This window comes from Herpailurus yagouaroundi, unplaced genomic scaffold (genome assembly GCF_014898765.1).
Source record: "Herpailurus yagouaroundi ecotype Mexico unplaced genomic scaffold, PumYag 166, whole genome shotgun sequence".
In the NCBI taxonomy this organism is placed as follows: domain Eukaryota; kingdom Metazoa; phylum Chordata; class Mammalia; order Carnivora; family Felidae; genus Herpailurus; species Herpailurus yagouaroundi.
The window spans coordinates 21,958,556-21,984,925 of NW_024412407.1; the positions used below are offsets into that span (position 1 = coordinate 21,958,556).

Consider the following 26,370-nt stretch of genomic DNA (forward strand, 5'->3'; position numbering starts at 1 on the left):
AATGATTACCACCATTAGGTAACATCCATCACCATACGTAATTATAAAAAATTTTTTTCTTGGATGAGAGCTTTTAAGATCTATTCTCTTGGCAACTTTCAAATATGTAATACAGTCTTGTTAACTATAGTCGCCACGCTAGGCATTATATCCTCACGACTTTCTTGTAAGTGGCGTTTGTACCTTTTGACAGCCTTCACCCATTTCACCCAGTCCCCATGTCCCACCTCTGGCAACCCACCAATCTGTTCTCTATGTATGAGCTCAGTTGGTTTTAGATTCCACATGTAAGTGAGATCTTATGGTATTTACTTTCTGTGACTTATTTCAATGTTGTCAAGGCCCATCCCTATCGTTGCAAATGACAGGATTTCATTCCTTTTTATAGCTGAACAGTATCCCATCACATATATATTTTTGAGATCCATCCTTGTTGTTATATCTGTAGCTCATCACATTTATTGCTGAGTAGTACTCCATTGTTTGAATATTCCACCTTTTATTTATCCATTCTCCTATTATATGGTAAGTATTTTTGTCTAAACCTAATTTCTGGCCATCTTTTATGTCCCTACTGTTGTTTTATGTTTTGTCTCCCCTGCTTATTGTCCTCAAATGAATGTGTCAGGTGTTTTAGTTGATTTTCGTGGGGTATGGTAACCTCTATATACACAGTTTGTCAGCCGAGCAAAACTTTATTTTGTATTATCTTTGATTATTGCTTGTGTATTCTGTTAATCTTCTCTTTCCTTTTTCAGGACGCTGGTCATCTGTTAATTGATATGCCCTTCTCTGGTCCTCCATGGCTATTTTCTTTAAATTAAATTTAAATTAAATTAAAAAAAAAGAATTTTTAATTCTTTATATCTTTCCTCTGTATTGAGAGATACCTGTTTATTTTTTTTTATCCCTCATTTCCTATAGCATTTTTATTGCTGTCAACATGGAGTTTAATTTTATATTCACTTTTCATTTTTAGTGAATGAAATCTTTCTTAATTTCTTTTTATAATTCTTTATATTTAATATTATTATTTATGTAATTAATTCTGTGTTATATTTTAGCTTGTTGTGTTATATTTTAGCTTGTTGTGTAGTTTGTTGTCTTTATGTAGAGGAAATGTTTACTTATGCTTTCTTGAATATGCCAAACCATTTCCTGAAAATTTATTTTGCATTATACCATAGAAAATATTCAGAAAGGCTCTGTAAAAAGAATTTCCCCTTCTAACATGCTTTTTAATCAGTCCCATGTTGTTGTTTTTTTTCCTTCCTTCCTTATTATCCTCAGCAAGTGGACTCTGTGCAGAGCCAGATGGATTGAGTAGATGGTCTTTTTATTCTATTTTTTATTTATTTTATTTTTGCTTTAATTTTAATTTAATTTTATTTTAAGTTTATTTATTTTTGAGAGAGAGAGAGAGCATGCATGAGTGGGGAGGGGCAGAGAGAGAGAGAGAGAGAGAGAGAGAGAGGATCCCAAGCAGGCTCTGTGCTGTCAGCCCGGAGCTCAATGTGGGGCTTGAACTCATGAACTGTGAGATTATGACCTGAGCTGAAACCAAGAGTCGGATGCTTAGCCAACTGGACCATTCAGGTGCCCCTTTTCATTCTATTTAAAAAAATATCTTTTTTTTTTTTTTAATTTTTTTTTTCAACGTTTATTTATTTTTGGGACAGAGAGAGACAGAGCATGAACGGGGGAGGGGCAGAGAGAGAGGGAGACACAGAATCAGAAACAGGCTCCAGGCTCTGAGCCATCAGCCCAGAGCCCGACGCGGGGCTCGAACTCCCGGACCGCGAGATCGTGACCTGGCTGAAGTCGGACGCTTAACCGACTGCGCCACCCAGGCGCCCCTAAAAAAATATCTTTTTAAATTTTTATTCATTTTTGAGAGACAGAGAGAGAAGGAGGTGGGGAGAGAGAGCACAAGCTGGGGAGGGGCAGAGAGAGAGGGAGACGAAGAATCTGAAGCAGGCTCCAGGCTCTGAGCTGTCGGCACAGCTGTGAGATCATGACCTGAGCCTAAGTCAGACGCTCAACCGACTGCGTCACCCAGGTGCCCCCATTCTATTTTCGAAAATTCTCAATCCTTTTTCAGTCTTCAGCTGAAGGACCGACTGAAGGACACACTGCAGTGTGGGTCTCAGGCCCAGCAGATGGCGACTCTGTGTCCCTGGTTTCTCCTGCACTTGCTTCTCTCTCCTAGTCTCTGCTATTTCTACAGTGTTAGACAGTGTGATTCCCACATACAAAGCCACAGTTCTTTCTCTTCTCTTTCTTCAGGCAGTGCTTCTCAGAAAGCCCTTGGCTATCATCTGTTCCCTTGACTTTCTGCCCATTTGTTTTCTGAGCTTTGTTGCATCTCGATGGTCATGGAAAGACAGAGGTAGTGGGACAGTGGATGGGAGTCTGGGGAGACCAGTCTCCGCTCAGTCTAACAATGGCTCCTCAGCGGTAGACACTTCTGTGTAGGTTTTTGGTGGGCAAACACTTGGGGTCTCTGAGTGGATGGACAAACAGTGGGAACCACAGCATGTATCTTACTTGTGTTCATAAGGCTGTTAGCTTGAAGCGAGGTTGAAGATTGCCAGGAGATAAAAACTGGAGAGGTATCTGCTTCTCCTCCAGCATCGACTGTTTTGTAATTGCTGGCAATTCATGGTAGATTTGGGTTTAGGTTGTTTTTCAGTCTTCGTTTTTGATGGGATTGAGATTTTTTTGCTTTGCTTTGCTTCCTTCTTGATCTTTTTCAGCACCTTCATTGATATTTGGTACTAAGTAGAGAGGACATTCCTCAGAGCCACTAGCCAAGTGTCATTCTGAGAAACACTCTTGATCTTACATTTTAAATGGTGACTTTATTTTTTTTTAAGTTTTTAAAATTTATTTATTTTGAGAGAGAGAGAGAGAGAGAACTGGGTGGGAGGCAGAGAGAGAGAGAGAGAGACAGAGACAGAGACAGAGACAGAGAATCTCAAGCAGTCTCCCTGCCACCAGCACAGAGCCCGACGTGGGTCTCAAACCCATGATCCGTGAGATCATGACCTGGGCTGAGACCAGGAGTCCGCCACTTAAGTGACTGAGCCCCTTAAATGGAGACTTTATGTGGTTACATGTTACATACACTAACATATTCGTATTGAAGTGGTTAAAATCGAGTGAACAACTCATTATTTAAATAAAAACACCTTACAAGTCTGTTGTTTTACAAATCATGAGCTGGTTATTTCAGTACAATGCAGACATCCTTTTGGGACTGTGTCATCAGGTGGGAGTCAGGAGGTATGGGTTCCAGCCAGCCGGAAATATGTGGATTAACACTCAGCATTTCTAAAACTCATCAACCTCACTGGAATGACCCCTAAACCCCACAATACTCATTCAATAGCCCTCATATCCAACATATATATCTGGTATATGGCTCTTCTTTTGCTTGATTTTCTTTTCTTATGTATAGAGCACGTGGAGCATGATCTCGGATCATTGTTAAGACTTTCCTTTGGTCTAATTTGAAAAACAGAGTTGTTGGTTAGTGGGAGATTTTGTGGTGGGCAAAATGATGAACTCTTTTGAAGGCTTCCTCAGAGGGTGTGAGATCGTCAGCTCTCACTTATGCAAAGATGTCAACTGTGCTAATACAAACAAAAGCCATAAACTTGGCATTTTAGCTCATGTCTCCTGCAGCTAGAACTTGAAGGTAATGTTTTAAATTGTAATATTTAGTGATGGTTTCTTTCTTAGGCTTTTTAAATATTGAGTTTAGTTAAGGATACAATAGTGAATTGAAGATCATTGGTCTTGTTAATGTGCTGTTAATAGCAATTCAAAACTGTTTTTTTTTTTTTTTTAGCTTAATCCGGATTATCGAGATGCTCAAAATGAAGGAAAAACTGTGGTGAGTGGAATTGTTTTTTCCCCAACAAATTCCAAAAATATTGTGCATATTTTATATGAACAAATTGAAAAGTTAATAGAAAATTTGAAGACTAGGGATTCTGAGAGATTCTCTGACTAGAGGCTATGAATCACAGATAATAAGCAAAAGATGATGCACTGACATTATAAATAGATGTCTGGTAATAGGTATTTAGGGAGATTTCTGGCAACTTGGAGGCCATTTATGATGGAGCACTGATGGCCATGGGCATCTGGGAGGTATGGTGGGTCTGGGTTTACTTTTCTTAAGTGCATAGAAATTAGGAAAGACAAATTGAATTATGGTATGATGATAGTAAAAGGGCACAATGGGACAATCTTTTCCGATTAAAAATAATTTGGGTTCTATTTACGGGGAGAAATTGAGGCATCAAACAACTATATGACTGATTTTTCTGATATTATGAAGCATGCCACTCAAAAAACATCTCAATCTTATTTAAAAGCCAATTTTCATTAAGATATTTATTATTATTCAGCCTGCTTTTTTATCACCGTTGTAAAGACGATGATGTTACGAGGACAGTAGGACTTAATTCAATAGAAAGTTCTGAAATTCAGGACAATTTGGTGTGATGCAGACAAAACCTGGTTGGTGGGCTGGATAGAAAGGTGTATCTATATAGCTATATGTATTTTCAGCAACTTAGCTAGATTTTTGGATGTAAAATAGACACAGTGTATAATTTAATTTTCTTAGGAATTTGGCAATCTCTTTTGGAATTGCTAAGAATGATTACTACAGCATTCAAAATTCCACCTTTTGACAGAATGAGTTGAAATGTTTGATTGAAATGACTACTGTCTTTGCACTGGCCCTCAGCTTTATGTTTTATGAGGATATTGATATGAGGGAGGTGAATCAAATCAGAATTTCTGGACCTGAGTCAATCCTGTTTGACTTCTTTCTCCATCTGACTATCAGGTTTACAACAGAAGTGAAACTGAAGTATCAGGTCTTTGGCCCAACGAGAACTTTAATTTGTGTCAAAATGTCCTTAAACATAGAAGTAGGCTTATTAAATGGGTTGGATCATTTATTTATAATTCAATTTTCTCCCCCTGTGTGGATTCTTTTCTCCTTGGTTTTCAAAAGCTAGCCCAGGATTGTTGGGTTCTTCTTTCCCCATGATTTAGAAAACGCCATCCATAACCATGTTTAAAAGCTGAGTCTTTGGTTCTTACTATAAGCTGGTCGATGGTCTCTTGCCAATGACTGCCAGGAACACACCAGTTCTTAAATGGGGTTAATTGCACATTGCATTTACATCCAAGGGAACTGTGGGGCCTCTCAGAGGGTGCTAGAAAGAACCTATGGTAGGAATTGGGCTTGTACAAGATGACTTGGGGAGGATTTAAAGAAGTGGGGCTCACTGTGGATAAGAATGCTGGCAGGAGGAGGAAGTATCTTAATACATTTTTATCTATAGGGAGGGTAGATGAGAGCCAGGCTAACGCTGTGAGTGCTAAAGAAGAAGCACTCATTTTAGCTAGGGGAAAGGGATATCGAATCATTTTTATGGCTTGGACAACATTGACATGTTGTCAGTATTCAGATGTGATTATGGAGCAGTGTTGTTTTGACGTGATCCATCCCGGGCATGGAGCGGCCTTGTCTGATGTTGGTGTTCTGTGAAATCGTTCACGTTCGCAGGAGGACACCGTGGCCTGGCTGTGAGAGTCAGGGTGCCCTTGGCAGCACTGAGCCTGCCTGATCACACCAGGCCAGCTGTCGGATGTCAGGAGTTGCCTTTCTCTTTCTCAAGGTCTTTTTTTATGAGATTCTATGTGACTTCTTCAGCCAAGGGAGTTCTGCTTCTAGCACCACTGTTAACCTGTACGGCCTTGGACATGTAAGATAGCCTTCCTGACACTCCATTTCCCACCTGACTAATGGGATGAGGATGCTTGCCCTACATACGTCACCTCTGTGCCGTGAGGTTAAAATTCAATCAGATAAAGGGAAACTTTTTGAATAAAAGATATTTGTAGGCTAAAAATGTATGTTGTTTCGATTAAAAGGGCATTGCATCAAACTTCGAATTGTGCAGTTGAATTACATCTCTTTCAGCTTATCTCCTTTCAGCTACATGCTGTTTGGTGATGCTTCTGATGCTTCTGGGCAGGGCTGAGTGGGAGAGAGAGAGTATGAGTGATAGGGTATGAAAGCAGCACAGAAAATATAGGTAATGAATCCATGGTGAAGTTTGCTGTTTGCACCCATCAAGCTTTTAGTTAGACTTCGTAGATTTGTTTCCTTCTATATTCTGAGATACAAGTTCTTCATTCACCTCTGAAGGTGAGAAAGAGTACTTTTCTGTGAAGCAGTTGCTACCAGCAGCACTTTAATTGCATCTGACACAGGTGGGTCTGCTTTGCTGTGGAAGTTTACGACTGGATCTCGTCTGCAATCTCAGAGAGATGTCCAACTGGAGACCTTTGATTTCATCTTTCTTCTATCCTTCATCCCTAGCTTGAAAGTAAATAAAACTGAAGATATGGAACACTAAAGCTAACAATATGGCTTCTCATGTTATAGACCATTTGCCACCTAGCAATAATTATGTTTCTGTCTAGAAAAGAAAACAAAGGAGCAGTTAGAGCTTAGCCTGTGAAAAACGAAATCAATTTCCCCAAACAGAATGCTATCTCACCCCAGATCTGGGTTCCAGTAATGCTGAGTTCACTGTGACCATGCTAATTATTTTCTTTCCAAATTTTCCCTTATGTTATCTATTTAATATCCAGTTAATATTTTTTCCTGTAATTTAGAAACCTTTATCAAAATGTTGCCTTCCATTTTTGAAGTTTCAAAGGTTAATGCATGGTGCCACTGAAATGCGGCGGTGTGTGTCAGAGCTCCCATTAAGACCCAAATTGCTGTATTTATTCTACAAAGGAGCCTATTATTTCCAATCTTACAAATGTACAGCATCCACAGGGACCCTGTAAACATTGGAACTGTGTCAAGCCCAGCTGGGAACCTGACAGTCATTAGTTCCTTCTTGAAAGGCTGCATCTTTTCAAATGGCTCTTTGAAGGGGATTTTTTTTTTTTTTTTTTGGAATAACACCACCCATTTTCACATTACCGTATTGATGTGGAATGTGATCTGATTTTTCAAGGGAGTGTCTTTTGTCGATGCTGGGGTCTCTCAATTTCAGCAATATTGATATATTGGCCCAGAAAATTATTTGTTGTGGGGGGGCTGTCCTTTACATTGTAAGATGTTTAGCAGATCTGTGGACTCTGTGTATTAGATACCAGTAGTGGTCTCCCCTGCCCTCAGTTGTGGCAACTAAAGATGCTCCTGGAAATTGCCAAATGACCCCTGCTGCGGTCCAAACTCTCTGCCTGTTGAGAACCACGTCTTTGTGCACAGACACACATAAATAGCAATGTTCTAGGACCCATGATGCTTAGCTGAAATGTATTTGAAAATTCTGTCTCATAGACTTTTTTTGGTGGTGGGGGACCAGATTATGAACAAAGCCCCCCACTTTTCCATGAGTTTTTACTCTATATTCATCAATGGTAAGGTGATAAAGAAAAGAAAGGAAAAAGAGTCCTCATAGGAAATAGTTTAAGAGTAACAGATTTTTAAGGAACCATGCAAGAGAAGTGTCTGCAGCTTTAAATGGCAGGGTTGTGTCTGTTACATAAAGTCAGCAGTGAGAGCCCTGGAGAGTCTGACCAAGAACACAGATGCCTGCACATCATTATGCTTCCTTGGCCGTGGCCGCACACAGGTCTGCATCAGCCCTGAAAATGCATACATTATTTCTTACACAATGTCTCTGGCTCCTAACAACAGATTGCAACGTGATGTCTCTGCTAAAAATTCGATGACTCACAAATGAGTCAACAGAGAAGGTGTTCCAGGAGGCTAACTGCTGTGTCTCCACTGGCAGCCCCAGGACCGGAGGGAGAAGCCGGGTGAACCATTAGTTTACTCGACTGGCTTCTCCTAAGGGGATTTTCTACTTGTAGAACCGAGATTCTGTGTGCCTTTTCTTCCAAGTAAAACTGCTAGTTTTATAAGAACCCAGCAGACTAGGTTAACATCCCGAGGCTCTGCATTACCTGAATTGAGAATATTTTGGATACCTAGCTGATATTAAATCTAACACCTGTCTAAGCTCTGTTGTACCTTACATGTATTTTCGTGACACGAGGGAGGGCATTGCGCTTCTGTAATTCTGTATAGGGAACTAGTGTTTTTGTGCCTTTTTTCTTACTTAAAAAAGAGGTGGGTTTATAAACAAAAGCTATAGGCACACAATTTTGAACAGAACTGCCTTCATATTGTAGAAATATAATATTGATTTTTATAGATCTTATTGATCTATAGATCTCATCTTTCAGTCTTATAGATTGAAACCTGATCCATACATTTAAAAGATTGCATACTTATAACTCATTATTCATGTATTATTTTCTACAGATTTTGAGGGGCTGCCTTGAACTGTTTATGAAGGAGAATTTGTTAAGCAAATTATCAGAGTGCAAGAGATAAAAAGCAGAATGTATGGCATTGCTTTAAAAACTGCTATGGATGTTAGAAGTTCTTTTCACGCATAAACAATTGTTATGCTACTTATAAATGGAGTTTATCTATGTTATGCTATGTTTATCTGTTATGCTACTTATAAATATATATAAGTAATATATATAAATAAAAATAAATAAATATAAATAAATATAAATATAAAAATAATACTATGTTATGCTACTTATAAATATGCTGCTTATAAATATCTATGTTATCGGTGGAGTTTATCTATGTCATGCTACTTATAAATGGAGTTTATCTCCCCCCCGCCCCAGGAACCTATACCTTTAGGGGTATAGTTGTACATTCCACTTATACTATGTAATTAAAACTAAACCACAGGTCTTAAATAGTATGAATAATACAGAGTGACCTCTTTTAATTAGCCCTAATCAAGGTTTTTCTATGTCTGGCAAAAATTTTATTGTTCATTATAAGAGTGTCAAAATAGAGAAGTCCCTGACTACTCTTGTTTGGAGCCCCCAGAGAGGTATACTAAAGGGGGTGTGGTAGGAGGGTAATCTAGGAACCTGGATCGGCTTTCTTTTTGTAAGTCTTGAAAATTAGTTTTATGAACATTCCAAAAGGAGAGTGTATGCACTAGGGTTTGACTTATATTAAATGAACTCACAAGTGACTGATGTATAAACCTCCATGCCACCTTCCAGTTGCTAAGTAAATAAATATAAATCCTTTGGTTAGTTAGTGTATTTTCTTTGAAGGGAAAATCCATAGCAAAAGCTAAGTTATAATTGGAAGATTGGTGTGCAAGAGGCTCAGAAAATTAGATGACAAATATTCTTTTTAGGGATATGGTATTCCACCAAAAAGACAGGAATATTCATTTTTTGCATCTCTGCTGGCAGTGATGAGAGAAACTGTTCAATTTTGTTCATTGAATCTCTGCTTATTTAGGTTACATGATCATCTTGTAGTAATAAAGACTTTCTTCAAACATGGCTCAATATGATTGATTAAATTTTATTTTCCTTAATTAAAGTCATATTTTAATTGTGTCTTTCTAATAAAACACTGAAACCACTCGTTGCACTTGTTCTCAAATCCCTTTGCTTCCACATTGAAAGAATCCTTTGGATTATTTCTACAAATGACTGATCTTGTCCGTTGTTTCCGTGTTCCTACGTTATGAGGCAGTCTTCTCTCACATGTATTAATTAACATTCATTATGTTGGTGGTTTTCTCTTTTGGCTGTAATAGCATTATAGAGTATAGAAAAAAGCTCTTTTGTGATATTTCTTTGTGATTGTAATGCTCCTGGTCTGTTTCTCCCCAAGTTTGCATCTTATGAGGACATAATTAAAACAAACTTCCTTTTCTTTCCTTTAGAGTTATCACTTCTTGTGTCACCATTCCAGGGAAAACTGTTTCTTTGCCACCCATGTCTCAGTATAACACCTGGGTTTTCCTGTTGAGCTACATGACAGTCATCAGAGAAACAGCCTACCTCTGACTTCCTGCTTCCTTCCCTCCCTCCCTTCCTTCCCCCCTTCCTTCCCCCTCTCCCTCTTTTTCCCTTCTCTTCCTTGTTCCTTTCCCCTCCCTCCCTCCTTCTCTTTCACAACTTTGTCGATATGTAATTCACATACCATAAAGCTCTCCTATTTAAAAAATGTAAATCAGTGTTTTTTTTAATACATTCACAGAGCTCCAAAACTATAGCCAGTATCTAATTCTATAACATTTTTATTATCTACCAAAGAAATCCTATATCCATTATCAGTTGCTCCCCATCCTCCCCTCCCTAGACCCTGGTAGCCATGAATGTACTCTCTCTATGGATTTGCCTAAACTGGACATTTCATATACGGGCTCATACAATATATGACTTTTTGTGTCTGGCTTCTTTCACTTAGCATAATGTTTTCAAGGTTCATGTATGTTGTAGCATGTATCTGTACTTCATTCCTTTTTATGACCAAATAATATTCCATTGTGTGCATATGCCACATTTTGTTCATCCTTTCATTATTTGATGGGCATTTGGATTGTTTCCATATCTTGACTTTTATAAATTCTGCTGTGACCATTCATGGACAGGTTTTGGTGTGGAAATGTATTTTCATTTTTCTTGGATAGCTACCTACAGTTAGAATTGTTGGTCATACATTTAACATTTTGATGAGCTGCCACATTCTTCTTAAATGGCCACACCATTTTATGTTCCCTCAGCAATATACGTACTGTTACAATTTCTCCACAGTCTCACTAACACTTGCTATTGTCTGTCTCTTTGATTATAGCTATCCTAGTGCATTTTACTAATTAGTAATGATGTTGAGCATCTTTGCATGTGCTTATTGGCCATTTCAATATCTTCTATGGAGAAATGTCTATTCAAAACTTTTGCTCAATTTTAAAAAAATTTTATTTAATTTATTTTTAAAATTTACATCCAAATTAGTTAGCATATAGTGCAATAATGATTTCAGGAGTAGATTCCTTAATGCCCCTTACCCATTTAGCCCATCCCCCCTCCCACAATCCCTCCAGCAACCCTCTGTTTGTTCTCCATATTTAAGAGTCTCTTAGTTTTTGTCCCCCTCCCTATTTTTATATTGTTTTTGCTTCCCTTCCCTTATATTCATCTGTTTTGTCTCTTAAAGTCCTCATATGAGTGAAGTCATATGATATTTTTGTCTTTCTCTGACTGATTAATTTTGCTTAGCATAATACCCTCTAGTTCCATCCACATAGTTGCAAATGGCAAGATTTCATTCTTTTTGATTGCTGAGTAATACTCCATTGAATATATAGCACATCTTTATTCATTCATCCATCGATGGACATTTGGACTCTTTCCATACTTTGGCTATTGTTGATAGTGCTGCTATAAACATTGGGGTGAGTGTGTCCCTTCAAAGCAGCACACCTGTATCCCTTGGATAAATACCTAGTAGTGCAATTGCTGGGTTGTAGGATAGTTCTATTTTTAATTTTTTGAGGAGCCTCCGTTCTTTTCCAGAGTGGCTGCACCAGTTTGCATTCCCACCAACAATGCAAAAGAGATCGTCTTTCTCCACATCCTCGCCAACATCTGTTGTTGCCTGAGTTGTTAATTTTAGCTATTCTGACTGGTGTGAGGTGGTATCTCATTGCGGTTTTGATTTGTATTTCCCTGATGATGGGTGATGTTGAGCATTTTTTCATGTGTTGGTTGGCCATCTGGATGTCTTCTTTGGAGAAGTGTCTATTCATGTCTTTTGCCCATTTCTTCACTGGATTATTTGTTTTTCAGGTGTTGAGTTTGGTAGGTTCTTTATAGATTTTTGATACTAACCCTCTATCTGATATGTCATTTGCACATACCTTCTCCAATTCTGTTGGTTGCCTTTTAGTTTTGCTGATTGTTTTCTTCCCTGTAGACTTTTGCTCCATTTTTAATTGGGTTGTCTTTTTTTAAATTAACGTTTATTTGTTTATTTTGAGAGAGAGAGAGCGAGCGAGCGAGTGCTGGGAGGGGCAGAGAGGGAGGGAGAATCCCAAGCAGACTCTGTGCTGTCAATACAGAGCCCTACATGGAGCTCGAACCCACAGACTGTGAGATCATGACCTGAGCTGAAATCAAGAGTTGGGCTCTTAACCAGGCACCCCTAATTAGGTTGTCTTGAGTTGTAACTGTTCTTTATGTTCTTTATATATTCTAGATATAATCCCCTTATCAGCTATATGACTTACAAATATTTTCTCTCATCCTGCTTTTTTCTTTTTTAAGCAGACACTATTTTTAAGAGCAGTTTTAGGTTCATGGCAAAATTCAGTGGAAAGTACACGTTCCCATATGCTCTCTGCCACCACATAATCACAGCCTCCCCCACTATCAACACTTGGCACCTGAGTGGTACATTTGTTACACTGCTCAACATACTTTAATGTATTATTATCACCCTGAGTCCATATTTTACATTGGGTTCACTCTTGGCCTTGTACATTCCATGAGTTTTGATAAAAGGAGCCACCATTTGACATGTATTCACTACACATACATGTATCCACATTTATCAGACAGGATAGTTTCACTGCCCTAAAACTCCTCTGTGCTCTGCCTTTTCATTCCTTTCTCCCCCCTACTGTCTGGCAGCTATTGGTCTTTTTATTGTTTCCATAGTTTTGCCTTTTTTGGAATGTCATGCAGTTGGAATCATACAGTAGGTAGCCTTTTCAGTTTGGCTTCTTTGCTTGGCAATACACATTTAAGGCTGCGTCATGTCTTTGTGGCTTGATAGCTCATTTCTTTTTAGCACTGAATAATATCCCACTGTTTGGATGTCCCATAGTTTGTTTATCCATTTGCCTACTTATAATGTACAGTAAGTTTTAAGTATGCTTTTTTTCTGATTAATAAACATAGTTTGTGCTTACTGAGTAGAAGCAACTATTATGGGGGGTCAAACTATCTGGGGAGAGTTTGCCAGACCCCTGCCTTCGTTCAATTCTGAATTGTGGTCTCTGTGGAAGACATATAAGTCAAAGATGACAGGAGCTACCAGGTGCTTCTGGGCTATGTGGGATTTAACAGCTTACAGCCCTGCTCCTGCTGAGGAACCCTGGTGATTCCTCTGCCCATTCACATTCAGTGGTGCTACCGATTTGCACACCATTTACAGAAGACATCAGAATGAAACCACAAGGGAAATAATATTCACAATCTTGGGATGGAACTTCGAGTGAATGTTTTGGAATGATCAGCTGTAATATCTCATTGTCATAGTGGCCATTAAATAACCGCGTGTCATTGGGCACGGCCTGCTTTCATTTGCCTTTGGAACACCACTTCTCTTGTCCACTTTTGTTCAACTTCCTGTGACAGTACAGTGATACTCTTTCTCTTCTCTCATTTTTGAATTTTGTTTCTTTTGATAAATATGTATACTTATAGGATGAGTGTAATTACCAAGCTTCTATTACATTTGCTCTATCACATTTTGGTTTCTTGTGCCTCATCATAGTCTTCCACAGGGATTGAGACTTGGTTTAAGTAGAAATATGTAATTACCATTCTTGTGTGGCCACTTGCTTAAGAGAGGGTGTACTAGAAATGTTGACTGAGTTTCACATCATTGTGAAGACTTCTTTTGTGAAGATCCCACTTTATTTCACTTGATATGCCACGATAGTATGTTTGCAGATTTAATGAAACAAGTTGATGAACTGAATGGGAATATTGCTGTTGATTCCTTTTCTCTTCAGGATAATGTCCCAGTTATGTTTTGGAAATTAGTCAGGAACTTTGAAACACTACCATGTTGACTCTTTAGTTTTTGAAATCTGGATGATTCAACATACTATGTCTTGTCTGTTCGTCTTAAATGTGGAATGGTTAAAACTACTCTGTAACTAGGTTTAAGACAAGGTAAGGGAGCACAACTCTTATGACTGTTAGTGCGTTGGTTATTTGCCCAGATCAGGCCTTCCCTCCATGAATGTGTGAATTATCACTTGGTAATAATTACCTCTAAGATTATGAGGCTTCACCTACCCTTTTTGGATGATGTAAAACAGACATCTCTATAATCCAATGAAAAGACGCTGTTCACATTTAAATCCCACCTTCTGATTCATTGAAGAGTTTAGGAAGAAACCTGACAAAAGTAGGTAACTTTGTGCCTCTTCAACAGAGAGATGGAGATCTTCCAACTTCAAAGAAGAAACGCCAGGCAGGGGAAAAGATCATGTACACTTTAGTCTCAGTACCCCATGGAAACGATATTGCATCCCTCTTTGAACTGGATGCCACAACTCTTCAGAGAGCTGACTGCCTGGTCCCAAGGTAAAAACAATTATATGTATACGGCTAAATAAAAACATTTCTTTGAGTGATTGTAGTGGGAGGTAAGGAATGAAAATACAACGTTAATGGAACTTTTGTGATATCAGTGGAGTAAGCATAAGTGAACTAGTGTGTAAAAATCATGCTTCTCTTGTGAGAAGATTAACATAGTTTGTTTTATTCTCATAAATAATTAAAATGTGCAGGACCAAAGAAACTGTGAAAAATTCATGACGATTATTTATTCTTATTACTGGTATGGCCTTTGCTTTCTAACATGAAAAATAAGCTAGGGGAATTTCTATTAATACTTATATCATTTATTTCTATTATGTCAAATTTCAGATTTCATTCATTCATTCATTCATTCATTCATCCATGTGTTCATTTCTTTAGTCATTCAGTCAACAAACCTTTACTGAACTTAACAGACATTGCCCTTGACACTGGGAAGTGAACAGTGAACAAACTGGTTCTATACTTAATTTCAAATGAGGAATAGAGACAATAGAAAAATAAACATAAAATACCAGAGCAGGTAATAAAACTGCTTTGAAAAAAAACTGCAGAGTTGTATTAGGTATTAGTGTTCAGAAATGGCCTCTCTAATTTAGGACATTTGGGACCTAAGTGAGAGAGGGATGGGGAAGTGGAATTGGTAATGAGGTAGCCAGAACATAAGGTAAGAGAATGTCTTACCTTCTTTTTTTTTTAAGTATTTTTTAAAAATGTTTATTCATATTTTGAGAGAGAGAGAGAGAGAGAGAGAGAGAGAGAGAGAGAGAGAGAGAACACAAGCAAGGGAGGAGCAGAGAGGGAGGGAGACACAGATATCAAAGCAGGCTCCAGGCTCTGAGCTGTCAGCACAGAGCCAGATGCGGGGCTTGAACCCACAGACTGTGAGATCATGACCTGAGTTGAAGTAGGACACTTAACCAATTCAGCTACCCAGGAGCCCCTGTGCTATTTTACAGTTTTGAAAATCAGTCTCTATTGCACCTGCCTTTATGAATGAACAAAGTCATGATGCTGATTGAGCCTCTCTCTTTCCTGGAGCCCCTTGGCATTTTATTTGGGTTTTATTGGTCTTAATGCTTTTTGCTTCCTGTTGTAGGATTTATTTATGTCTTATATTTCCTACTTAACTCTCAGCAGCTTGGAGGCAGAGAACTTATCACAATGCTTTTGTTTTAGCAGGTATTTTATACATATTTGTTAAAGAAATGATAATAATAAAAGGTCACTAAGATGATAATGTTTGAGTTGGATCAAGTTCTAGCTGTCCTTTCTCAGTATTCTCTCACAGTTCATACACAGTTGGTTCTGTTTTTTTTTTCCCCAGTACACTGAAATAGCAAATACCGAGCCATTGCTCCTAGAAGACATGAAGGATTAGGTTCCTATGAGCCTCTGGTCACAATATTTTCATCAGTCAATAACACGTAATCTTGTGCTGTGTGTATTTTTGTTTAAAGACACCTTATTTTTTTTATCTATTGTTGAATCATTAACGTTAAACTAACAGTCATCAGCACCATATCATGCCTGAATGAAGCTTATCTAACATAAGTATTTTCTCCATAAGGCACATCACAGTCTTGTCCTTAGGAACACTGGACAGCACTGCAGCACTATGCCTCAGGCTGTTTTAAACAGCAGACTCATCAACAAAAAGCACAGAAATCTGGAAAAACATGGCACTGGATAGATCATGAAAAGGATGCTTATTTATAGTCGGAGCAGAAAGGAGATGGCAGTGTTGCCTTGTTCAGCCTCACTGGAAATGTGCACAGTGGGGACTCAAATTTTTTGCCATTCTGTTCATGTCCAAGAATGATTGCAAAAGTGCCCTGACTATTGTTTTTGGGGTTACAAATACATTTTAGGGAATAGGTGTATTCACAAGTGCAGAATCCATAAATAATGAAGATTGGCTGTATATACTTTTTTTTTCTTCCTAAGGCCACTACTGTATTTTTTTAATTATTATTTTAAAATGTAATTTATAGTCAAATTGGTTTCCATGCAACAAACACCCAGTGCTAATCCCAAGTGCCCTCCTCCATGCCCATCACCCACTTTTCCCTCTCCCCCAACCCCCATCAACCCTCAGTTTGTTCTCAGTCCTTAAGAATCTCTTATGGTTTGCCTCCCTCCCTCTCTAACTTTTTTTTTCCTTTCCTTCCCCTCCCCCATGGTCTTCTGTTAAGTTTCCCAAAATCCACATATGAGTGAAAACATATGGTATCTGTCTTTCTCTGTATGATTTATTTCACTTAGCATAATACCCTCCGGTTCCATCCACGTTGCTACAAGTGGCCAGATTTCATTCTTTCTCATTGCCAAGTAGTATTCCATTGTATATATAAACCACAACTTTTTTTTTTTTTTACTTTTTTCATATTTATTTTCAAAAGTAAACATGTTGTTAGAGATGCGATGGAAGAGGCATGGGGATACAGAAGGGTACTAACATGCTGGTGTTTTCCCTTTTGCAAGCTAACAACTGACCCACCCTAACAGAAAAGATGAAGGTTAAAAGAAGAAATCTACTTGTCAACTTTGACCAAGTTCTACATGAACAGTTGCCCCCAAAATCATAATGAGAGTCTCTCACTGAAAGAATACTTTTGCACACAAATGATTACACTACAGAAACTACGATCAGATAGCTGTGTTAACTGACATGGCCACTCAGTCAGTGGTTCTCAAATCAGCATTGCCTGGAGAGGCAGCTAAAATATTCATTGTTGGCCCTATGTTTGGAGTTTCTGATTCAGTGAACTGGGATGAAAGCCTCAGAATTTGTATTTCTAACAAGTGCCCAGGTGATGCTGTTACCACTGGTCCAGGGACCACACTTTGAGAACTACTGGTCTAGGTAATAATACCACATGTTTTGAAGTAGTCTTTGGTTCAGAACTTTTTCCTTAAACCAGACTGACCTATACTTGAGTCAACTAGTCTTTAATATTTTCATATCATCTATGAAACTATTAAATATGTTAATATATAAGTGTGCTAATTTTTAATCATCTGTTTTTTGTATTATTTTGCTTTTAGGAACTCATATGTTCGGTTAAGGCATTTATGTACCAACACGTGGGTAACAAGTACCAGTATCCCCATAGACACAGATGAAGAGAGGCCTGTTATGTTAAAGGTAAATGTTTTTAAGAATTGTTTGATGTTTTTTGAAGTTTATTTATTTTGAGAGAGACAGAGACAATGTGAGCAGGGGAGGGGCAGAGAGAGAGAGGAGACAGAGAGAGAATCCCAAGGAGGCTCCGTGCTGCCAGCCCAGAGCCCAGTTCGGGGCTGGAACCCACAAAGCTGTGAGATCGTGACCTGAGCTGAAGGCAACAGTTGGGTGCTTACCCGACTGAGTCACCCAGGCACCCTATGAGAAGTGTTTAATTTTTAGACAAATGTTGTATGATTAGGATCAGGGGGTGATTGACATGTCCCTTACAATGTGTCCTTACCAATATTAGAGATTATTACAAGTCATTTCCTCAAGTGTTCATTTTACCAGTTGCTTAGGTAGCTGAACTAAGTGGCTTGGCTGCAGTGGGGCTGTGATTCAGGAGGATGCTAGCACAGATACCAAAAGCGTGGGAGCAGCATGTAGAAAGGGGAGAAGATTCCAGGAGTACATTCTCTCTATTCTGTTGACACTGAAGCAAAGGACAAGTGTGCAAGGATGTGTTTCTAGTGGGCTTTGGGAACAAGGCAGGGATGGGCATGGACAATCTGTGTGTCCCTTCAGTCTTTCATAGTGGATGATGCAAGTGGGAATTATTGTATTTGGATGATCTATTCCTGTCTTGTATTTCTTTTTTTTAAGTATTTATTTATTTGTTTTAGAGAGGGGGGTGAGAGTGGCAGAGGGAGAGGGAGAGAGAATCCCAGGCAGGCTCCACGCTCAGCATGGAGCCCCATGCAGGGCTCTATCTCATGACCTTGAGGTCATGACCTGAGAGGAAATCAGCAGTCAGACACTTAACCGACTGAGCTACCCAGACGCCCCTGTCTTATATTTCTTAAACAATATTAAGATGTGTTAGTACCAGAAAAATATTGCGGATTTTAAAAAACAACTAATCTTAGTGTAAAAAACACATTGCAGATTGGAACCTGCCAAACAAAAGAAGATAAAGAAGCATTTGCCATTGTGTCTGTCCCGCTGTCTGAGGTCCGAGACTTAGACTTTGCCAATGATGCAAATAAAGTGCTGGCGACCACAGTTAAAAAGCTGGAAAATGGTACAATAACTCAGAATGAAAGGAGGTTAGTAATTTTGTTAAATGGCTCTTAAGTCAGCAAGAGTCAGTTGTCAACTCTTGTGGTAAGCCTCAAGTGAATGAATGGCTCTAAGGGGATATTTAGAATGGTCTCCCTAGCGGCACACCTGCTTCTGAATGAGTGGATCATGGTGAGCGAATGAAAATGGGGACTTTAAAATCTGGTCGAATATTCACTTTTTTCCATTTTAGCTGGGCTTGGAGTTATTTATTTATTGAAAAAAAATTTTTAACGTTTATTTATTTTTGAGACAGAGACAGAGCATGAACAGGGGAGGGCCAGAGAGAGAGGGAGACACAGTATCCGAAACAGGCTCCAGGCTCTGAGCTGTCAGCACATAGCCCAACATGGGGCTTGAACTCATGGACTGTGAGATCATGACCTGAGCTAAAGTCGGACGCTCAACCGACTGAGCCACCCAGGCGGCCCACTTGGAGTTGTTTTTTTGCTTGCTGATCTTTCCTTTTAAATGTTTCAGAAAAAACTCGTAATACTTTTGTTGGGCTTCATTTAATATTTGTATTTAAGAGTTCTAAAAGTCCTAAAAGAAGTTTTATGTTTTTCTATTCTTATTTATGCAAGACACATTCGTCTGTTCAGGTACCGTGAAATAAATATGCCAGGACATAATCTGCAGGGTGCAGCAATCTGCCCTTGTAACTCCCACAGAGAAACTGGATCCTCGATTCTTCAGCTCTGGTTCTGGAAATGGTTGAGAAAGAGAATGATCCTGATAGCTCTCAATGATATCATTCCTATTTTGTGTTGGTACTGTAAACATATTTTATGTACTCCTTCAAACGGTCCTGAGATGGACATTATTCTCATTTTACGTAAGTGGGGGATTCGATCATGTGTGGTTTTGTTTTTGAATTTTTTAAAATGTTTTATTTATTTCTGTGAGATAGAGGGAGAGTAGGGGAGGGACATGGGGGGTGGGCAGAAGATCCAAAGTGGGCTCTGTACTGAGAGCAGCAAGCCTGATGTGGGGCTCGAAGTCACGAGCTCTGGGATCATAACTTGAGCTGAAGTTGGAGGTTCAACCGACCAAACCACCCAAATGCCCCCAGTCATGTGCGTTTTTCAAGTCTCTGTGTTTTCAGTGCTCCAGAACACAAGCCTTTTTTTATATATCCCCCCCCCCCTTGATGATCTGCTACATACCTTTACATTTGAACAAGAGAAAGCTTTTTACCAATTTCACAAGCATTCATATATTGGAGCTCTCAGGACTGGGATGACCAGGACTGACCAGGGATGAGGGATCGTGCATTTTTATTGTTCCTGCTTCTTTCCCCACTGTTTTACAGTGAGAGACATCAGAGAAAAGAGAAATATGCTTGAGAAATATGAAGTTGCAATTATTGATCTTTATTTAGTGATTTTAGAAAAGTCATCTCCTATCACAATTCACTCAAAGCTGCCTGTCAGTACAATGGAACTTCTTGGCATAGTTGAGTGTTTTTATATTATTTTCTCTGTTTTAGAATTCAATATAAAATTCTATCTGAAAATACCCTCACAACTCTGACTTTTTTTCTCTCTGGAGAATGAAGTTATTATTAGATCTTCTCTTACTCAAAACCAGAAAGAATGATACAAGGTCAAAGGGGAGGTGTTAGAATATTGCAGATCTAGCTCAAAATGCCCGTGTTGTTTGAATTCTATCTCACCGCTTCCCCTTTACTTGCCCCAGGAATGGGCTCTGGAGGCACAAGCTCCTGTGTTATGCCCCAAGATCCTCAATCTCAGATAGTTTTCAGTGGAATTTCTGATCTTATTGTGCATAGTTGCACGAACAAAATAGAGAGTCTTGGGGACGTGGTGGGGGTGTGAGAGGAAGGAAAGTGGAGGCGGGGTTAACTGCTTTTCAGTTAGTGATGCATGTAATCGCAAACCAGAATTTCTGCACCATGTGTTAGTTTTGAGGGTACAGAAAAAGATGTGGGGTTCCTCAGCAGCATTTACAGTTTGGCGATGTAATTAATTCATGTTTATTGAGCTCCTGGCATATGCCTGGCCCTGGGCCAGGCAGCATGCACATGCACTGATAATGTGATTGTCAGCAGCTCAGAACTACGGCCGCGTCTTCACTCTGTTTACTGGTTTGAGGTTGGTTCCGAGTCCCCAGGATGGAAGCTCAGTATCTAGAATAGTGGTCATCCCACATGAGATCACCGGATCAGATATCCTTGGGTTTTTGTTTGTTTCTTTGTTTCAGATCAGATACCTTTGTCATTCAAAGTTAACATCTTCCTTAGCAACATCATTTTTCCTTAACTTTTACTTGCCTGATAGTAAAGTCCCCACACTGGCTGCCTTTTGGTTAGTGTTTCTCTGGTGCTTCTTTTTGAGTATCAATTTATTTCAGATTTCCTGGTCATTTTGTTTTAGTGATGTGTCTTGTGAGCGGCAGGGAGCTAGATTTTTATTTTATTTTGTTTTGTTTTGTTTTATTTTATTTTATTTTATTTTATTTTATTTTTTTGAGAGCTAGATTTTAAAAATCTAATCTGATCTCTTTCTTTTCTCCCTCTCCTTGTGCAGTTTGTTCTCTCAGTCCTCAGATCACTTTCTTGGCTGCTCAGAATGATTTGGTATTTATCTAGCTATGTTCGAGGCATGAGACAAGCATAGGGTCCCCCTACTACTCCACCGTCTTAACTCCTCACCTAATCTGATCCCTTTTGTCTGGAGCCTTCGTCTTCCAGTATTTCACCAAAGAGACCAACACAAAGGGAAAGAGTTGAGGCACAGCTGTGTGCTCTCAGGTCTCTTAGAAACCTGGAGTGCTTCCTTCAGCCACATATAATGAGAATCGGCAAGAAAGATGATAGTGTAGACATCAGGGGAATTGGCTCTGTTTAAAAAGGAACACCCCACAGATGTTACCGTGGCAAAACCGGAAGAGTCTACAGTGTTACCCAGCATGCTGTTGACGTTGTTGTAAACAAACAAGTTAAGCACAAGATTCTTGCCAAGAGAATTAACGTGCCTATTGAGCACATGAAGCACTCAAAGAGCAGAGATAGCTTCCTGAAGGGTGTGAAGGAAAATGATCAGACTAAGAAGGAAGAGGAAGAGATAGATACTTGGGTTCAACCGAACCACATGCTGCTCCGCCCAGAGAAGACACGCTTTGCGAGAAGCAACGGGGAAGAGTCTGTGCTGATGGAACCCATTCCCTGTGAATCCGTGGCACCGTGGCATGATATGTGTCCAAAAAAAAAAGACCTCAAGACTGCAAAAATAATTACAAAAATGGAATCTGATCATCTTTCGATTATTTTGCATTTAATAAATGTTTGGGTTTATTCTATCTTTTTTTTTTCTTAATGTAGCTTTTTTTTGTCTGTTCCCTCTCTTGCTTCTTTCTGTTCGGTTGATAAAGCTGGTATTTTCTCCTCATTTTTTCTTTTCCTCTACTGGTTTAGAAGCTTTAGGTCCCGACGCTGTTCTCTAGCGATTGCATTATTACTATTCTTGCCATACATTTTAGCTGCATATTCTTTCTTATAAAATTTAGTTATTAAATCTTTCTTCTTCTCATGGGAGTAAAGTACCTCAGAATGGTTTAATTATGCACTGATATTCTCCTTCTCATCTTTCTTGGAATATTTGTCTAGAATCATAGTTCTGTGTTCATCCATTTCATTAAAAAATTTTTTTTTCTAATTGTTGATATCTACAAAGGAGTAAGTGTGTCATATAAATTATGATGTACCCCCTTTTTTATTAAAAGTTTTAATTCCTAAAAATTATTTTTACTATGAATTGTATTTCTTGTTATCTTTTACTTCTTCCGCTTGCTTTTATTTCTTGCTTCTCATGTCTTCTCTCTGGGCTCACTTTTCTTTTTGCTAAAATTTATTCTTTAAAACATTTGGTTAGGGTCTGTGGGTTATACATCTCAGTTTTTAAATATATGAAAGAATCTTTGTTTTACTTCCACTCTTACGTGCTACTTTATGTGTTACAATTTTAGCTTGGCAGTTATTTTCCTTTAGTAAAGTTATAATGTAATGATTTTCTGACATATTTTGTTGCCATTAAGAAGTTTTATGCTGATAGAATTTTACCTTATTGGCCATTTTTCCTTTACTTTTTGGTAATTTTCTAGACTTTGTCTTTGATGTCCTGAAGTTTTACTATGATGTGTTTACAAGGAAATTGAGAAAAATTTAATTTCTTTATTTTTGAGAGAGAGGGAGAGAGAGACAGAGAGCGGGAGAGAGAGAATGAGAGAGAGCGACAGAGAGAGAAAGAAAGAAAGGCAGAGAGAGGGAGACACAGTCTTCAAAGCAGGCTGTAGGCTCTGAGCTGTCAGCAGAGAGCCCGACATGGCACTCACACTCATGAACCGTGAGATCATGACCTGAGCCAAAGTCAGACCCGTCACCAACTGAGCCACCCAGGTGCTCCTACAAGGAAATTTTTTAACACACTTTTAAAACTTGAAGTGGAGTCGGTGTACAACATTATATTAGTTTTGGGTTTACAACCTAACTATTTGATATTTGTGTTTATTGTGAAATCGTCACCACGATAAGTCTAGTTAACATCTGTCACCATACAGAGTCACAACAATTTTTTTCTTGTATTGAGAACTTTAAGGATTTACTCTCGCAGCAACTTTCACATACAGTATTATTAACTGTCACCACTATGCTGTACGTTACACACCCAGGGCTTGTTTGTTTTATAACTGAAAGTCTGTACCTTTTGACTTCCTTCACCCATCTCACCCACCCACTACCCTTCATCTCTGGCCACGACCAATCTGTTCTCTGTGTCTGTGAATTTATGTTTAATTATTATTATTATTTTTTTACATAAGGAAGTTTTATTTTTGTATTTCCCACCTGATATTTAAGGTATGCTTTTAGTCTGTATACATAGATCTTCCTTTAATTCTGAAAAGTTTTCTGGTGTTTTCTTTCAGATGTTACTTCTTCACCTTTTCCCTCTCTTGTCTCTTTTGGAACTCCTATTAAATGCATGTTGGATCCTCTTCATTCATCCTCTTTATCTTTTCACTTTCCTTTTATCATTTGCCTTTTTATATCTCTGCTGCTTTCTGCATTGATTTTTTATATTGTCTTATAAATCAATAATTTTTCTTTGTGTATAGAATAGTTTACCTTTGTGAATTAGATTTTTGTTGAAATGATTATAATTTTTTTCTCAGATTTCTGTTGGTTCTGTTGTGTTCATTTGTATCTGCCTTTTTAAGATATTTTTGTCTCTTTTGTATATAATTGCTTTCTTTATCTCTTAAAAATTTTTTTTTTACATTTATTCATTTTCGAGAGACAGAGAGAGACAAAGCACAAGGGGGGAAGGGCAGAGAGAGAGGGAGACACAGAATCTGAAGCAGGCTCCAGGCTCCCAGCTATCAGCATAGAGCCTGACGCGGGGCTCGAACTCACAGACCGCGAGATCATGACCTGAGCCGAAGTCGGATGAACAACCAACTGAGCCACCCAGGCGCCCCATCTTTCTTTATCTCTTTGGTGATTGAAAAGACTTATTTAAAAGTTATTTTGAAATTGTTCTGTTACCTGCATTTTGTTGGTAATGAATCGACCTCTTGATTTTTCACGTGTGATGGGACTGGCCTTCTTTATGTCCGTTTTCCTCACGTGCTTTGGAATTTGAATATGCAGGCTCTCCTTAAGTGGCTGGTTTTTGCTTTTCCTTTCTCTACTTTTGCTGATCTCCTCTGTCAGTCTTATGGTTGAGAACAGAGTTCCCCGTCCTATGGTAATTTGAGGCTTTAGCTGTTGACCTCACAGGTGGCTAGGTCCAGTCTTTCTGTGAGTTTCCTACCGCACAGCCAGAGCTGAAAAGGGGCCACCCAAGTTTTAAGGTTCTCTTCCGAGGTGGAAAATTCCTACTTTAATAGCTGCTTTCAGATCTTGAACTTAGTTTCCTGCTCTGTGCTTCCAGTCCCAGTTATCTTGCGGGGATTGAGCATTATCCTTGCTTATCGCTGTGTCTCTCTTAGTTTGTTCCTAATCCACAAAGTGTTTTGTTATTTTAGGTATGTCTTTTAAAAACTATTATCTTGTTTATCGTTGCTGCATATGACAAAGCCACACAGAAAGTTTTTAGTATAAGCAAATTAATAAAATGGGGTGAATTAGTAGGACCAAACCACTTCTCAGTAAAGAATTGGAGTTTGATGGGGCACCTGGGTGGCTTAGTCGGTTGAGCATCCGACTTTGGCTCGGGTCATTATCTCACGGCTCGTGAGTTCGAGCCCCGTGTCGGGCTCTGTGCTGACAGCTCAGAGCCTGGAGCCTGCTTTGGATTCTGTGTCTCCATCTCTCTTGGCCCCTTCCCCACTCATGCTCTATCTCTGTCTCTCTCAAAAATAAATAAACATTCAAAAAAATTAAAAAAAAAAAAAAGAATTGGAGTTTGATCTAACCTGAGAAAACCCAGTTGCTTACCACAGATGGGGTGCTGGAGGTGAAAAGGGAGAAAAAGAGTTTCAACATTTTTGAGGTCAGAAGAGAAGACTGGTTTTCTTGCCTTCCACTGCCCCATCATCAGAGGAGTCACGCTGTGCAAGCAGGGTTAATGTATAATGATTTTCAGTTAAGACTTAATTGTCTTCATCATCATTCCATTAATTGTCACCAATTCAGGCCACCTGGAAGACTTTAAAACAGAATGATTTGTAGTTGCCCCAAACTTGTGCTTTCTTAGATATCTAAACATCTGAATACACTTAATCTGAAACAGAGGGGGAAAAGAATATTAATAATTTTAAAAAGAAAATACATATATTTATGCTTTTCAAAAGAAATTAACACCACATTTCAATGCACATGAATCATATTTTACATTTCTCTGATTGTCCTCAGAGCTTATGTGAGTGAATCTTATCAGGCACATTTTTGAAAAGAAACAGTTTGGGTTCAAATTTAACATAGGTACACCAAGAAAGCATAGAATCCCTGAAATTTTGGAGTGGAATTTATGATTTGGGAAGTATGCTGAAATTTGCCTGTAGGTGGCTAAATTCTGGATTCTGGGTATGTTCATTTGACTCTATGAAAGTACATTCTCTTTCAGGAGGTAAATCTGGAGATAGGATCAAAATGCTTCTTAACTAAATACATTCTATACTTTTTTGGAATTGTTGATCTCTTATACTATAGTTTTCTTATTGATGTGATCATGATTGCGCATGCTAATAATAGTGAATGATTATGCTCATGTGTATGGATAATATATATGTATATATATTTGCTGACAAAATTTTTCAAAAATTAAAACAAATTTGGGGCGCCTGGGTGGCGCAGTTGGTTAAGCGTCCGACTTCAGCCAGGTCACGATCTCGCGGTCCATGAGTTCGAGCCCCCCGTCAGGCTCTGGGCTGATGGCTCAGAGCCTGGAGCCTGTTTCCGATTCTGTGTCTCCTTCTCTCTCTGCCCCTCCCCCGTTCATGCTCTGTCTCTCTCTGTCCCAAAAATAAATAAACGTTGAAAAAATTAAAACACATTTAAAAATTCATGTAGAAAATGACGAAGAACAGGCAGAGGAAGGAGGAAGAAGAAAGCTAAGGGAGGAAGGGTTTTTAAGACATATTAGGTTCTGAATGCCACTGAAGTTCAAGTAATAGTTAAAATAATAACCAAAATGTAGAGTTAAAGGTGAACGTTAATATATGATTTTAGAGTGCCGTTATTTTTATAGATCAGGTAATAGTTTGAGAACAGTTTAAAACATCTGATTGCTTGCTCTGACTCTGTTCATACATCATTTAAGTGTTTC

At 38.7% G+C, this 26,370-nt stretch overlaps 1 protein-coding gene across 5 annotated transcripts in view; it reads left to right on the forward strand.

Moving 5' to 3' along the window:
- The window catches only part of ITPR2 (inositol 1,4,5-trisphosphate receptor type 2), a 509,643-nt gene that overhangs the window by 127,625 nt on the left and 355,648 nt on the right, over positions 1–26,370 (forward strand). For all 5 annotated transcript variants that reach the window (XM_040488608.1, XM_040488604.1, XM_040488605.1 and 2 more), the window contains 4 exons: positions 3,854–3,898; positions 14,129–14,280; positions 17,344–17,443; positions 18,410–18,570. In XM_040488608.1, the coding sequence (XP_040344542.1) occupies positions 3,854–3,898; positions 14,129–14,280; positions 17,344–17,443; positions 18,410–18,570 (458 nt within the window). The remainder of the gene's footprint in view (positions 1–3,853; positions 3,899–14,128; positions 14,281–17,343; positions 17,444–18,409; positions 18,571–26,370) is intronic.